Raw genomic sequence first — 16,895 nt, 5'->3', positions numbered from 1 at the left:
AAGCATATAAAGAGGACAGGACAAATAATCTTTATCCATTATGATTTATTCTCTACAATACTTCATTAGAGGATAGAGTTCAATTATTTACACTCAGAAGTTATTATATAGGTAGGAGGCAACCAAGTGTAATACAAAGAATTGGTCTGACATCTCTGCACTGAAGGTCAAAAGAGGTCTCCTGCTTTAAGGAAATAAATTAACCAAAAAAACCCAACAAAACAACATGTAGTTTCCAGAATACAAACGGAAAACAGCATTAATAGTCAGTGAAGATTGCAGATGTTTGTTAATGTACTATGAAAACAAATTATTCTGTGCAAAGGTTAAAATGAACTCTTATTTAGACTTTCTTACAGATTTTTTTTTTTTGTTCTGATAAATTGTAGATATGTGATATTTTGACCATAAAACCTTCCCAAACTGAAATGGCCTCAGTTGAGATTGACTGTTGAACATTATGAAAAAAAAAGAAAAAAAAAAAAAAAAAAGAACCTCACAGTGGAAACATTCCAACACGGACAGACTCCAGTGATCAAAGACATTCTCCTGTAGTTACTGTAAAACAAAGACAATTCATAACTGCAGTGAGATTATTTCTCAGTTGTGGTTGTCACGAGAATAAGCCCTTCTAGACCAAAAGGCACTTGCTTCTAAGGATGAGTTAAATCCAGATCAAACCAGGTAACAGTTGCTTAGAAGGAGGAGTTCTAACCTGCTATCTCAGCCAAGTAAGCACAGAGAAATTCTTAAATCTATTGGCCATTGATTTTGGTTGCCTCCCTCTTGAGGCAACTCAAAGGTACATTTTTGTTTCTAGTTCACCTCTTTCATCCTTACGCATAGCTGCCGTGTAATGATCTAGAAATGGGATTATTTCCTGAGACCACCTGTCCTTGTCATACATTTTTCTGAGCTAACTTCACTATTGACACACTTTTCAACGGATTTTGTAGCTGGACCCTTGTGGGACTAAAGCTGAGAGGGCCTGTTTCTTAGGCAGCAGACCAGTGTTTCTGATTTGCTAGCTTCTCTTCTCACTGCAACAAGACAAGAACACAGTACATATTTTAGAGGCATTTTTGTTTGCTTATTTTTTTTTTTAAACAGTCCGAGTGGGGAAATGGAAGTGGGAGAGGATGCAGCTTCCCCAGTCCCAAACCATCTAGCCCACGTCAGGCTTAAACCAACCAAGTCACTCAATCCTAAAATTCTGTTCTTTAAAAATGACAGCTAACCCTCCCCACCCCACCCCTTAGTCATCCCCTGTTCAAATAAAATGAAATCAGGAAAACACTATACACCGTTGAAGACACAGAACAGGGCAAACATTTGAAAAAGAAACAATATTGTTGAAAAGCCTGGCACTATATGCCTGCATGACCAGTCTCGCTGAGCGTGCTCAGGGGTGAAGTTTTAGCACCATTTTTTTGCTTTTTTCAAACCTTTTAGAAATTAAATTCTAACATAGAACACTTGAACAGTAATGAGTGTAGCCCTATGTATCATACTGTTTGACAGCTGAAAGGTGGATGGTATGTCCAGAGCTGACCCCACCCTCCCCCATCACTACACGGCACCTGGGAGAGTAATTACAAACCACTCAAGTTTGTAACAAGAGCAATTTATTCTCAGCAGCAGGAAATCATGAAACAATCCCTCAATCTTCAGTTGCTTTTCAACAACATCACAAGGGAGAGTGGCAACTTATAAGAATGACCCAGGACAGGAGGAAAGCTGGGTCGATATTGCACCGCTATCCAGAATAGGACCCCCTCCTTTCCCTCAGGTGTCTCTCCTCCAGCAGAAGAACGTTACACCAACATGAAGCACGACTGCACAATTCAGTTTGCTTCTCTAGGACCAGAAGGAGCAGCAACATGCCTTTCTGAGCTTTCTACCAGCCCTGTTCCCTGCCAGGCCAGGAAAGAATTTCAGGCTCAAAACGCCAACCAATTTTAAAAGCCATCATTACCACACACAAGCAAACTTTAAGGATATATGCAACCAAATAGCCATTACTCTGCTATGCACTTGTATTTTCTTTCCTGATCATCGTTGACCCTGCAGAAAATTGGAGAACAAAACAAAACCAAAACCCCAAAACTGTATTTTGAAGTCTAGTGACCTCATTGAGAGGGTGTCATAATTTAGTTTATAACATCCCTCAATGACACTTCAGAATAACAACTGGATAACTTATCTTCCTCTTAGATGGAGAGTATTTCTTGTAATCATCAATGACGGGAGAAGAAATACAGAATGCTCCTGAGTTGCACACAGTTTGGGTAACCCAGGTTTCTCCACTCATTGCCTTGATGTGGTAATGACTAAACTGTGTAACTACATAACATACCAGCGAAACTACACAGCTCTATTCCATAGGCCTGCTATAAACTGGAATACTCACAGTTCTCAAGATCGATAGTCACACCAGAGAAAGTGGCTGTCCTATCAAAAGGAAGGTCCCCGAGACTGTTAGCTTAAGTTAAAACAAATTTCAGTCACTAGTCTCACTTGTATGGCTACAGTCAATGCCCTGCAAATCCCTCCCCATCCCTAATCCAGTCAGGCTCCATTACAAATGTTTGGACACAAAGCTTGGTCGTAACAGAGAAGACTGTCCAGGGACACTCAAGTACCTTGTCCTTCACATACACAGCACGTGCCATGTTGCTCTCTTCCAGGCATAACGGCATTCTATTTCATAGCAGACTACGTTACAAAGCACTGTCTACACACCCAGAAAACTGTAAACCAGGAGGATTTCTAGAGAATCCAACCTACAGTGGGATCTGATAATTAAAGCCTTCTAGGGTTTAAATAATGGATTCATCTGCAATACCATCCAAAGGTTTTTCACATCTTTAAGTGTTTTCTGTCCGTGAGGATAGGGTGCTATCCAGATGTTCAACCCTCCCCAATATCATAACGTCCGCCTGCGATGTGTGGGGACAGCAATCAGCTCTCGGCACACAACAGATACCAGAGGTTAAAAAAAATTAAAAAGAACCTAAAAAATGTTTTGTTGGACTCCGTTGCCCAGGCTGCCAGGGGAATGCTCCTACTTGATCTGGGGGGGCTTCCATAACGAACAACTCAAGTTTCTGGAGTGTCAGTAACACACAAGAACAGATCAGTCCGAAGTGGCACTTTCACTCCTAGAGGTCTTCTGCACCTCACGACAGTTCGTAGGCGTGGAGCCCCAATCCAACTGAACCCCCGTTCGGAGGGAAGGCTGAGATAAGGCTTGGGCCCCTAAAGTTCTGTCATGCTCTCATCCTCCCCCCAGGTCAGCTGGAAGGCAGACTTGGCAACGGAAGCTAGCATCATAAAATGGTGCAGTAATAGAAGTAACTGGACCAGGAAGAGGAGGCATCTGCCCCAATGATGTCGTAGCCGTTGGCAGCAACTGGGGAGTGGGACTGGTCATGCAGCCGTGTGTCAGGAGTAATGATTGTAGAGGGGGGGGGCATGAAGAGTGCCATTCTGGAAACAATGCTGACGGGAAGCCATGTATTCTGCATAACTGATTGTCACCTTCTCACTGCGGTACCTATGAGAACAGTGTAAAAAAAAAAAAAACATTAACATGTATCCCAGATCACCTTTTAGCTCACAGCCAATAACAACCAAAAGGAACCCACTGACTTCATAAACTACTTTGACATCGCCTCATGCAGTAGTCTGAATAACCCATCTAAGCTTGAATTAGCTTCAAGGTCCCAAAAGACAAGCCCTATTCGAGGCAATCATAATTAACGGGACTCCTGAAGGAGTTTTCCAAAGGAAACTAATCATCAATTTGTATTCTTTTTATCTGCTTGCTGTGGAAAAAAAGGGCATCAAAAGTTTGCTGGAAGATGATGCAGTTTCAGAGACTAAATAACCAGTATTTCACTGTTATTTACTTTTGTGGTTATCTTCATATTTGAATGGCTAGTGAAAGAAAATGATGGAGAGTTGGGTAAAGGTAGGCTTGTTATAGCATATGCGTGGCTTAGTCCACATCGTACAATCAGAATTCACAAAACGTGAAGTCCCTTTTGAGACACCAGAGATTTCCAGGTGCTTCTAAAGCATGCTACTATGCACACATAGCTTCAAAGTGGTCGTGAATTGCACCAAGTCCACGTTACACCAGATTGTAATGAAAACCTTCATCCTGTCCTCTCCTGTTAAAAAAAACCAACCCTGCATACCCACCTCATTTCTCCAGAGGTAAGGAACGACCTGATAAATTAGTGTTTCTATACAAAACCAGAATGTCCCAATTTTTGCTAACATAAAGGGAGCTGAAACCAATAGGACAGCTGGGGGTACAGAAAAGCAAGCAAATTCTGAAAACCAGCCTAATTTGAGTGTGGTTTGGTTTTAAGACAGCTGTCACCTCCAAATAGCTACACCACGCACAGATGAGCACACTGAGAAAAAGAACGCCCGTTGTAAAGATACATAAGAGTCAACCTTTTTTAACTTTCAAAGGTCCTACTTCTTTTGGTCTTTCATGTGGATGACAATATTAAAACCAGCAACAGTTCTCTTCGAAAATGCTAACCTCGATCCTGCATGACTGAATATATCACGCTTCATTCCATATACGTTACATGCCTAACACGCAGCATTTATGATTCTGTCTTTCAGACTACATCTCTCATCTAAAAGGGGCATGAAGACTTACTTCAAATTACCCACAAAACACTATAAAGTAAAATTAAAAGACGACAAATATATCTACTTACCTGGTGAGTTTAATCGTTTTCCTAAAATCATTGGTAATAGGAGCCTTAAAGCCACCTTTCCTGAGTAAGGAGTCTATGGTCTGGATCTGATCCCAGTCTATTGAAAAATAGAAGCAAGGGAAATTTTTCTATATGAAAATGATGTTTCAAAAAGATAAGAAATGCATTAAAAGACCTCTAGAAAAGCAAACAACTAAACAGGAAACACTGAGCTTTAGAAACACCAGCGTTAAACTGGACATACGTGGTCTTATGCACGCATACTACCTGTGCATGCCAATCCCTTTAAACTCATATTGGAACTGGTCTATAAAACAGTAATTCCACTTTCCACATGGCCTTTCTTCTTACAAAGGTTCGTGCCTTGCTTCTGTTGCAGGGACCCCAAACTGTTTTATCACGTGCTGCTGAAGTTTAGCTCCCTAAGCCTTAAAATAAGATAATACTTAGCTCTTTACATACACAAATTGGGATCAACCTGATGCTCTAGTGATAGCACAGTGCACTGCTTTGTGAGAGATCAGAGTTAAAATTCCTACCTTAGTCTTTTGCCCCAGAGCCAGGAGGATGCGACTACTCCACTCTGCTAGGTGGAGGAAAGGAGGCAATATTTTGAGCAGTTACCATGGTGACCGCTACTATATTTGAGTGGGAAGTGTGCTCCAGAGGGGCCCTGTTTCCTGCCCTCATCTGGAGGACGCTACTTTAGCAAGAATGAGGAGGAAAGGGACTCTCCTGTTGGTGCTGTGCAGCCTGCAGTTATCCTAGTTGGTGGGAGAAACATAGAAGAGGAAAGATGCAACGCTGAATGAAGCTGGAAGATCCGCATTTGAGAGCCTCTATTTCTTAAGCCCTAAAACATTTTTAGACTAAGAAACAGCTGTGCACAGATGTGGGATGAGAGAAAGGCCAGATGAAAACCCAGCAGCAGCTGTATCGGGTGTCAGTTATCCAGATTAAGCCTGGTGGCTCCATGGCACTACTATGAGGATAGCATTGCAATCCAAACCCAAAATCCACATAGATTTATGTTACCCAATTCTGTGACACAATGTGTTGACATGTTTGGCTGCTATCTCAAACCCACCTTGTTCCTTAGCAACCTCAGGTAAATACGTGGCTGTGCGTTTGACACCCTTCTCATTGATGAACTCTATTCTGATCCCATGGATCCCAACCTATAGATGGAAATGAAGAGCCAAATAAGAGGTGTTTGCTAGCACTGAGTCCATGATCGAGTTGTTATTCCCACAACACCGTGTATCTTTCTCTCTCTCTGGACAGTTTGGCTTTCGTCTGGATAAGGACATTCTCTTCCAGAGAGAATGCCGGCCAGGCAGGTCTCACAAGTAGCTGTCTTTGCAGCATAGAGGACCTCTGCCACCTTTCCCTGCCACTTCTCCTGAAGTTAAGTCCTGTCAGAAGTCTGACAGCTTTCCATCTCTTATGTTGGGCAAGAAAGACAAGATCTCTACACAAGAATCGTGCCCAAAATAGCCCAACCACAAAGTCTATTTAACCCATCTTGAACTAAATATACTTCCAAGTACAAGGTCCTAAACATGATTAATACCTTTGGTCTTAACTACTTTTTATTCCCAGTTTCTATTCACAGCATTAAAATACTCCCCAGGTTTATACATATTTACACCCATCTCCTATTGGGCCAAATCCATAAAACACTTTCATGTCTCTCTTATTCCCACTTGGATCCCCTCCCAACCAAGCACATATTGCTAGCCCATCCTCTTCCTCCCTTCTAGTTTTCCAGCCCCATTTCTTCTATTCCCGGTTTCAATACCCACACACCCCTGTAACAAAGGAGACACATCACCATGTACTAACCCGAACCCGAACGGAACGAGAGAGTGATGCAGAGTTCCAAATGCACCTGTTCTCACCTCCCAGTCCAGGTAGTCACTGGCATCCTCAAAGTTAGTGAGGAGGGAGACAGAGCAGAAGAGTTTGGGCAGCTCCTCGCGGGTCAGGGGGGGAAATCGGCTGTCCTTAAGTGCACTAAAGGGAAGAGAAGATATATTGCCTAACATAAGCATCGAATTAAAGTGTCAGATGCTCAATTATTCCCTTTCTGATTATGCCTCTGTGAAACACATTCCCATTTGCTACTGCAGAGAAAGAGATTTGCATCTCTACCTAATCTAATGAACTGTAATACGCAAATACTAGTGCAAGGTTCCTGATGCTGTCCCCCACTTACTGCAGCTGGAGAGAAATTACATGCTACGTAAGATGTCAAAACTGTTAGTATGCAAGACAGATTCGACATTAGACTTAAAATGTGAACAAAATTCACCTGTTGCAAAGACATTACACTAAATCCTGATATATTACCTCACCCGAACTATCACACATTTCTCAGGTTTATTTTATTGTGAAGCATATTAAATTGAACGATGTCGATCCAACATCCTAACCTTGAATCCTTACAGGTCTTCAGCAAATGAAACTAATTTCAGATTTATTTCATTTTCAACATAATTACCTGGTTAATGTGTATTCCCTGAGTCCTGAGTGAAGGTTCATGGCTGAAAAGGTCCCGATGCAGCCACGAAGCCGCTTGTCTCGCCCCGTCTTCCACGTCACAAAGAGCGGACTGAAAAGGCAAAAAAGAGAAATACTCCAGCCTCTAGAGATGTTTGGTTGCTAAGGGGAGACCAACAAGGTGTAAAAGAGCATGTACGCGTGCACTTGCTTCCTCTCCCTCTAACAAACCCCAATAGGCATGTTTTCTCACCCTCTACCTAGCGATAATAAAAACCCACACCCACACATCCCCAAATGCAAAACCCAACACTTCCCCCCACCTTTTTGGCATACTGCTTTTTCTCCACCAGTACTCTGTAAGCTCTCCACCAACACCTTCCTGGTCAGACTCTGCGCTGTCTTCTAACGAGTGATATGGTTATTTGACCCCACTGATTACCTCTGTAAGTAATGGCCTCATTTGGTAGCATCCCCTAGTTTACATGACAACCCATATCTAAATTAATTTAGGTGAAGCAAATAAGATTATTTATTTATAGTAACATCGAACCTAAAAGATCCTCAAGCATTCTGCAAATCATCTATAATTCAGGTTTGCAATAACAGCTTTTCTTTTTTTTTTTGAAAGGAGAAAAAGGACGCCTGGGGTTTTTTTCACCCTGTTATTTCCATGAGGATCTGACTTCTGGGTCAGTCCCTAGTGCTCCAACAGTTTATGTTCACATCTTTTGCTTACCTTACATCTGATTTATATTTACACAGATTCTCTCCTATTGAACACACATCTAAATCACTGTATTGTTCCTACTCAAACATCACATGGATTTCCATTTCCTGTCTACCATCATGCATTTACAGGCATAACAGCAGATTCTCAAATTCAGCAGGCTCATTTCAATCTGTTAAACTAGAAGCCATGATTAAGCCTCAAAAACCAAGAACAGCAGCAGCATTCAGAAGAGCTCTATGACGAGGTAAATAGGTAAAGATGACTGTGAATATTAAATGCAAAAAAGTTCACTTCTACAGAAAGCGAAGCCAACAGCTGCAGAGAGAGAAACAGTAAAGAAAGGATAGTGGTGGCTGCAGCTCTACAACAACGCCTGAACATCTGGAAAATTCTGTAAGGCAACTGATGATGCTGATCTAATTATAAAACCAGGATGAATGATCTTACTTTTTCAGATTACAGAGTACTGAATACAAGATGTGGTCGCTTCGAACCCAAGCATAAATGAGAAAGTTAGTTGTTAGTGATTCCAAACATCCGTCTGTGGATTTCTATTGAACTTTAAAAGATAAGTAATACGATAGAAAACATGCAGTGTTAAGAAAGGAATTTTCTGAGATTAAACAGACATTGACGGGAGTCCTAGAACATGAAGACAGAATAACTGTTTTCTACAACAGAGCTCAGACACTTACTTTCCTCAAACTCTTGAAGCTCTTGTAAGCAATATATCTTTGCAGCAAATATTACAAAGAGTACTAACATATTCTTTTCAGACAACAAAACCAGAGTGTGGATGACTTCTCAAATACAGGCAACAGAGCTTCTTATGTCTAAGTAGACAGGAAATAATTAAAAATGTAGTGATAAAGCAATTATTCTGATGTTCCTCAGAGCAACAATGGAATTAAAAAACTCTATCACAGCATAAATTCATCACTCAGGATCTAGTTACCAGCTTTGACCAATGGCAGAAGTACTACCCAAAATAGCAAATTGCCTTTAAGGGATAATTGTGAAGTACTTTGCCCACAGAGGAAGCCGAAACATTCATCCACAACCATCAGCCACCTCATGGTTGCTTGACCAAGACAGAGGATTTACTGTTCTAGTTTTCCAATGACACTTCTGCATTTTAATCTAGCTACCGTACGTTGAAATGGAAAACAGAAACAAGAGTGTAAGAAAATACATTAGAAAGCTTACAAAAAAAAGATAGTAAACTTACAAAGGAGATTTCTGAGAAACATTACTGTCACAAAAGCTCAGTGGAAAGTTAACTTAATCTAATTAAAGTTTTGAAACCATTACTTAGCCCACGTGACACTCGCCCCAAACAGAAAAGGGAAGGGAGAAAATGAAAAGCATTGCTGACAGAATACAAATCTAAGTTCCTTCTCTTCTTCGATTCAAATTACAGGTTCACATTTCCAATTCACCTCTTTCCCCTTCCAAAAAAAAAAAAAAAAGAAAAAAGATGTTTCCACTGAGCTGTGACACAGTTTTCTGCGTCTATAATAGAAGAGATATTACTAGGAAGGACAGGATAATTACATTCAGAAGGCTGTCATATTTTAAAATATCTTAAAGCACATTTTAAACAATTTTTCACTGTGGTCCTAACAACTGAGGCATAAAAAAAATTATATTATTTTGTACAAGTATATAAAATTTCACCATTATAAAGTTTTTCACTGCAGAAAAGATGTTGGTTCTGCATCTGAAAAATAAGTACGCTTAGCAAATTGCAGGTGCAGCTGACAACACGTCAATTGTTCCATAGCGCCTCCCTGAAAAGTGTATTTCCCAGGGGTACTGAGAAAAGTCACGACAATCTTTTGCCCATGTTCACCCATGAGCACTTACCGGCACTTTACGGTCATACCCTGAGCAGATTATGGCAACCATTTCTCCCCCAGCCACAACACCCTACTTAGGTGTGGCTGATGAGGCTTTGCTAGGCTGAGGAGAGGGGAATTTCAGCAACTAAAAAATAGCTTCTGCAATTGCAAATACAAAGGGAATTTTAAAGTAGCAAAATGTAGTTTGTTCAAATCAGAATTTAGCTGTACTAGGAAAAAACCTGTCACAGTACAGATTTTATGATGCAAGTACCTTATTATTTGTCTTGCATGGCAACTAGAAACTTGCATGGTGTAGTTTTAATACCAGTTTGTAATGCCTACTATTAAAAAAAAAATCAAGGACTGAAGTACAAATGTGGAAGGAGTAACCAATTAAGTATTTGCATATCATATGGGTTCAAAATTGTAATTTTTTCAGTAACCTGAATAGCAAAGGGGATATCTTCTTCATTTACCAAGTTAATACAGACATAACGACAAGTCTTGCAATGCCTCCTCCTCTACGTGGATTAGTGAATGTCACTGCTAACACGTACGTAAGGTTCCCTGACTCCAGAAGTATCTACCAGCTCCCTAATTGCCATCAAGATTGTTGTCCACGTGCATATCCTCAAGCTGTTAATTGGAATTCTCGGTGCTTTTCAAGTCATAACCCTGTAACTTTCATGTTATTACCCTGTTTGCGCAGAATCCTGACTTTCACGACTACTTCTATCTTTACGTTGGGGTTCAGCACCAATTGAAAAGACCTGTTATCTGAGAAATAGGTGGGGACAAACCGTGCATCTTTCTGTTCCTTCCATCCACAGTCTCTTTTCTGTCTCTCCAGAAATATACCTTTGTTTTGTTCAAAGATCTCGTACATCAACATTAATTATGTTACAAAGGACAACAATGTATTATAATACAATGTATTATGTATTTTCACTTTGCTTACTCTTATGTTTGATAAGATTTGGGTTGAAGTTCATTACATTACTGTCTCAAGTGCAACAGATCATCCCTGTGAGCTGCTCTACAAGAAAGTAAATCTCATGCTTTGCCCTGGTGTACATACAACTATTTGCTAGAAGCAACAGAATAGATGCTGAAACACAAGAAAATTCAGGTAGGCATTTGCCCAGAGGGAAAGACAAGACAGGAGCTGGTTTTGCTTTGGAGTCCTGATCTAAAAGACTTTTCAATTATCAGCACAGAAATGCCCAGTGAATGATTTTTCACTTTTCAAATTTGGCCATAAAATTCCAACAGCTGAGATTCCTGAAAGAAGGCCTTTTTTGAAACTAGTCAACAGAAACAGCAACAAAATCCAGTTAGAAATCTCCTGTAACACCAAAATAATGAATCTCTCCAAAATAATATCTCTTATTGACTTAATAATACAACAACAACAAAGAAAAACCCCTTTGCTTTTCAAGGGACTAAATAAGAAGCAGGTTAATGTATCATTTTCTAAAAGGACCCTACTTAGCTTAGGTATGAAAAATAACCACAGGAATATTTCAGTTTGGGGCGTCCCTGGGACTATTCTATATTCTAGTCCACAGCATTTCTCCGTTCACTTGTATTTACAATATTAAACAGCTTAGTCTGCGGTAGCATTCAGAACATGTATCCATAATCCTGCGCGGATAATAACTGCATGGATGCACAACCTACATCTACACTGACAGCCAATAAGATGGGGAGACATTCAATACACAGAAAGAGTCCTTGACCTGTTTAAGCCATTGTTCCTTTACATCAATTTAAGATTCATTAACTTAAATTAAGGCTGTCAACAACTTTTTATTTTATCTGTTGTTCTGGAGGTCGCCCCCGGAGGAGTGTCAGAAGGTGTATCTGTCATCGATCTTTCACATATAATTCTTCCACCAAACATTTTAACAACATTAACATTTCCACACCTACGCGCTCAACCTTCAGACAAACATCATCTAAATCTCGCCAAAGCAAAATACCTTCATAAATCCTTCTCCTCACTTCTTCTCATACACACATCCTTTTTTCTTAACCTTGGCATCGTCCTTGAAAGTTAACTCTCCGTTTCTCCCATATTGCCCAACTAGCACTCTCTCCGTAACGCAGTTTTTCAGTTCCACGACCGGCAAATTTTTGGTTCCCCTCCCTGCTAAACCCATTAACTTGGACAACTGAACACCCTTGTGAGTGTCCTTGTCCAATTCTCACCAGCTCAGCACTTGTTTCAGGATGAGCTGGGAACTTGTTTCAACTTCTTACTTTATTTCCTGCCACTTGCTTCATGAAAGGAAGCCTCTCCCCTTGTCCCTCCACCAAGTTAGTGCCTGACATTAGAAGCAGGGTCCTCTTCAAATTAATGGCATTATTTTACTGTTTTCTGAAAACTCTGATTTCAGTTTCACTCATTCTTTTAGTACAATTTTTTGGGAGGCACAGTGTAGTTAATTTTTTGCAGAGGAGCAAACTTTAACAGAATGTTACCATGAAGTGGGTTTGTACTCCTCAAGTACACATCTCAAGCTGTCAGACTGTGAGCTGAAGAAGCACCACTCTTCCTCATATTTTGCCTATCTGTCTTCCTGTAGGGCTAAGCACGTTCTCCCTTGAAGGCCACTCCTCAAAGCTCCACTCATCTCCACGAACAAACGTTAACAGAATGTTGTTTTTCCTCTTTGGTGCACTTAACAGCGCACCATTTTTTGTTTCTGGTAGACAAAGCAAGCAGCAGAATATCCCCCCTTCCTCCCTGCATACCAGTGTCCCATTCCCCAGAGGAAACCCTTCATCCCTCCCCAGCCAAACCACAGCTCTGGATGCTGGTCTCTCAGCTTTCCTCCCGCACATGAATTTACTCACTAGGGGTCATTGGTAAATCGAGGAAGTCGTGGCTGAGGAAAACCATAGAGATGACAGTAGAGTACATCAAAGCAGTAGCAGCACATCTCCGCTGTCACCACCAGGTTCTTGGTGCTGTTGGCAGTTCCATTGGGCCGAGTAAGCGGGCTCAGAGCTCCTGAAGTCGGATTCATTCGAGTAATTGGGGAATTTCCTGGGCCCAAAGTCAAGTCCGATACATTCTCCCTTCCATTATTTCCGTCTGTATGCTGGTGGTTCTGAAGAGGACCTGAACTGGAGCCTGGTACAGTTGTGGCCTGATTCCCATGACTGTGCGTTCCGCTCCCAGACAATTTGGGCTTCTTCACCCCACAACAGCCGGCTGCCAGCTTGGGCTCAAGTGGAGGAACACAGCGTCTTTTTCCCATCCTGCTTCAAAACTCGCTGCCTGGAGCACTGCAGAACCCTGGCAAGGGGAGGGCAGGGGGAAAAAAAAAAAAAAAAGGCAAAACACAAAACAGTTACAGGTGAAAAACCAACAGCTGCTTCCCTGCTTCTGCTAAGGTGTCAGGGAGTTTTGCTTTTGCAACAAAAAAGAGGAAGAAAACCCTTGCAACGCACAACTAAGTACAGAACTAAAACCAGTTCAGCGAGCAGGATGGGTGTTTTTACACATAAATTGAAAGAGTGTGTATACAACATGTGTGAAATCACACTTTTAAAGTTATTGGTGAGGCGTACTGAACACTAGCTCATCACAAAAAAACCCATAACCAATCTTCCCCAAAAGGGAATGAAACCGAGGGAGAAGAGAAGAAAAGAAGACAAAAAGACTTTGGAATACAGGTATACCCCATCCATTACTTTTCCAGATCACCCGTTCCTCCTCGGTCAATGCCTGCACTGATGGCAAACGACGACTTAAAAACCACAAGTGTGTTTCCCTTCCCCGTTCTCAACAGCAGAGTGACAACAACTCCGAGTGACACCTTCAGGGCTGGACTCCCAGGGGTGCTGCCCTTGACTTAGTGCCAGCCTAAGCACAACAGAAAGAGAAGCTGCAAGCACTGAGCCACCATTTTCTAAACCACAGATTATTTTCCAGACCCCAAGAACGAGAATCTGCGTTTACTTTCTAGGATTAAGTAAATTGATAGTGCTGATAAGTAAGCGTGTCAGGCGTACAGTCAGGACATGCAGGAGAGGAAGAGATGAAGACTGAGCACAGTCTGAACAGAGGGAAGCAGTAATGGCAGGAAACAGATACGGTATAAAAAACAACCCCAGAAGAGTGTTTTGCTTGCAAAGAAAAGAATGGCTAGCTCTTACATCACAAGAAGGGGTGGAACAAATACAGGGAGGAAAGCCTATGCAGATAAAAATGAACAAAAATGATCGGCAAGTACCACGCATCAACGGTAGGCACTTAAATAAGTGTAATAACATCATCACAGTGCGATCTAAACACACAAAGGGAAGAAAAACCAGTTCCCCATCTGTCAAATGGGGCTAAAAGCACGGACACGTAAGTCACAGAGAACACCATGGAGAACTGGAAGTCCCACTCAGCTCCTGTGAGTACCAGGCTACTTCTTCAACCGCCAGAGCATCCCTCCAACTCTTCCAAGTATTTAACTGATGGCTGAACTGACAGCACGTACACAGGACAGGGGACAGTGATATGCTCTGGAATTCACGGTGTGACAGCTCCCTTCCTTCTCTGCAGGTGCACACCAGGTAAACTTTATCCACGAAGTTTCACCGGCCACCGTAAGAGTCGCAGGACCCTGAGCTAACGCAGGACTGGTCCGAGAGACGCTGAGAGATGCGCCTCTCAACACCCAACACGTACACTGGCAGTGCCTACTCTGCTTAGGAATCCTCACCTCCTGGTGTAAGAGATAATCTGCATAAGGAGCAATTCACAAGACCTAATGAAAATTACCCTTTTTCCTTTGATCTCTACCTTTGTAATTAAAAAAAAAAAACAACCCAAACACGAAAAGTGTAACTTTTGACAAAGTAAACATGTAATTTTTTCTCAGTGCCTATTAAAAGTTATGCTGCTATGGCTCAGTGAAGCTGCTGGGATAGATGAGCCTTTCCAAGTTGTCTCGGAAGGCTGGCCGCATTTAGCGGTGGGGGGGGAGTAATGATTTATTTGGAACCACAACTCTTCATTCCCAAGCAGAGACGTGGCAGGGGGCAGAGGAGGTCTCCTCCATCCACCCCCCCGGCAGCAGGCAGAAGGGGCCTAACAAAGGCGCCTGCCCTCCCCTGCCCTGCCCGCCGGCTGCAGCCGCGGGCCCCGCTTCCCGCCAGGGGAGGCCTCGGCCGGCCGCCTCCGCGTCCCCCCCCCCGCCCCGGGGGGCGACCCCTACGCCGACCCCCCGGTTTAGCAGCGGATACGAACCCTCCAGGAGGTGCCGGCTCCGCACCGGGCCTCGCTGTCCGTGCCTCCGTCCATCCCCCCGCCCCGCCGCCGCCTCCCCCGCGCCGGGCTCGCCCACCTCCTGCACCCGTCCCGGGCCGGACGCGGCTTCTCCTCCGCCTCAGCCCAGCCGCCGCCACCGCTGCTGCCCCGCCGCCACCTCCTCCTCCTCCTTCTGCCGCCTCATGGAGCCATGGGCCTGGGCGAGGCTCCCCGGAGAAGCGGGCCCGGCGGACGGGAAGGGGGTGTCCGGGCCCGGCGCGGCAGCCGGGCCGGCAGCCGGGCTTCCCGGGGCCGCCGGGCAGCGAGGGGAGCTGGAGGACCAGAGCGAGGCCGAGGGAAGGTCCTCCGCTATCCCGGCAGCCTCCTCCCGCCCGTGAGGTAATGAGGGAAAAATGCACATAGTCCGCCAGCCTCCCGTCGACCCCGCGGCGCCAGCGCCACCATAGAGAAGGGCGGGTGCTCTTCCTTCTCCCGGAACCATAGAGACGCGGCGCTTCCGCGCGGTGCAGCCGCTGCCGCCTCACGGCTGAGGGGACCCGGGGCCGCTTCCCGCCCGCCCTCAGCACGGCCCGGCGCCGGTGGGGGCTTCCCGCCGAGGGGTGAGGCCCGGAGGCCCGTTCCGCCGAGGCTGCCGCGGGAAGGAAGGTTCCGACGCCGCTCCCCCGGCCGGTTACCTCAGCCGGCCGGGCAGGGAACGAGGGCAGAAACCAGGTAACGTTCAGTTCAGGCGGGCGCTCTTGTAGCAGTGGGTTTTGCTTGCAAAGGCAGTGATAAACACACCCCCCTCCCCGGTCGCCGAGCAGACCTTATTTATGGTGAGATGTACAATAAGTTTCTGGCAGTAGATAATGGGTGTCACAACTACACCAGAATCAAAACTAGTTTTTAAATATTTCTAACTGCTTCTCGTCCCCAGTGGGGCGCCCAGATCTATCCCTCTGTCCATTCTACCCCACCCTATCAGAAATATCACAGAGAAGTAGTTATTCCATTAGGACATGTTGTAAAAGTAGAGGCTCAATGTGTGCTCTGAGAGGAGAGGCTTCTCTCAGAGCTGGCTGTTTGGAGCAGTGAAGTCTCTAGGATGAGGATTTCTGTAAAAGTCAAGGTGTGCCGGCCCTAGGAGGTGTTCTCAGTGTACGGCAAGTCAGGGGACAGAGGAACCCTGCAGCACACCACAACCCTCCTTTCTCATTTCCTTCTGAGAACACCGGCAACACACTTAAGAAAGCTGAAGAATGGATCGTGGAGATCCCAGTGCAAGCACGCTACACATTCAGCTTTGAGAAGCAAATAAACTGGCGTAACTCTTTGATTGTGAAGTGGAATTTCTGTACATCATTCCTGATCTAAAAATCCAGACGAATATCAGCGTCTCTTACTTTCTCCTACAGAATCTATATGGTCTCCTCAGCACTAGGACAACACTGCCTTTATTAAGAATAAGGTTACAGAATAGCACAATCCTTTCAGCCTAGATGATAGCCTTGAATACCAGCTTACGAAAACTACGGTCATTACAGGAGTCTGTCCAAAGAATCAGATGAGAATAGCTTAGAAGAAGAGGTAAAGAGCAAGTTTTAAACTTCAGCTGTCCTTAGAATCTTTCCCTCCCTTCCCACCAAAAATACCTCACCCTTTGCTGGTAACACCTTTGATTTCATCCAAAAGCCCTTTGCCAACAATGTGAAACAGCTCTCAGCCCTACAAAAGGCACTGCTGCAATGCGAGTGAGCTTCTTGCAGGGTCTCCAGGATCCTAGGAATGTTGGTGGTGTCACTGTTCTGTTACCATGACAATGA

General features: G+C 43.8%; 1 protein-coding gene across 2 annotated transcripts; it reads right to left on the bottom strand.

Moving 5' to 3' along the window:
* Positions 1-42: 42 nt before the first annotated feature.
* AMMECR1L (AMMECR1 like) lies at positions 43-15,450 on the bottom strand. Of its 2 annotated transcripts, none has more exons than XM_063340251.1 (7): positions 15,170-15,450; positions 12,681-13,125; positions 7,246-7,356; positions 6,644-6,758; positions 5,830-5,920; positions 4,743-4,839; positions 43-3,556 (listed from the first exon to the last, which is right to left on the bottom strand). In XM_063340251.1, exons 2-7 carry the CDS (start codon positions 13,085-13,087, stop codon positions 3,445-3,447), a joined length of 933 nt encoding a protein of 310 aa, XP_063196321.1. In that variant the 5' UTR covers positions 13,088-13,125; positions 15,170-15,450; the 3' UTR covers positions 43-3,444. The 2 variants fall into 2 exon arrangements, with proteins under 2 accessions (XP_063196321.1, XP_063196322.1); XM_063340252.1 differs by having other exon boundaries at positions 15,073-15,204.
* Positions 15,451-16,895: the final 1,445 nt, after the last annotated feature.

The sequence above is a fragment of the Chroicocephalus ridibundus genome, chromosome 6, assembly GCF_963924245.1.
Source record: "Chroicocephalus ridibundus chromosome 6, bChrRid1.1, whole genome shotgun sequence".
In the NCBI taxonomy this organism is placed as follows: Eukaryota; Metazoa; Chordata; class Aves; order Charadriiformes; family Laridae; genus Chroicocephalus; species Chroicocephalus ridibundus.
The sequence above is the reverse complement of the archived record's forward strand: the minus strand, read 5'-3'. Positions and strand labels throughout refer to the sequence as shown.

Excerpts from the sequence above, each read along its gene's own strand:
- AMMECR1L (XM_063340251.1), bottom strand. The coding sequence starts at position 13,087 with ATGGGAAAAAGACGCTGTGTTCCTCCACTTGAGCCCAAGCTGGCAGCC. Across the intron at positions 5,921-6,643 it reads GTGACTACCTGGACTGGGAG|GTTGGGATCCATGGGATCAG; the intron begins GTGAGAACAGGT and ends TTCCATCTATAG. Across the intron at positions 3,557-4,742 it reads AAAACGATTAAACTCACCAG|GTACCGCAGTGAGAAGGTGA; the intron begins GTAAGTAGATAT and ends CTGTTCTCATAG.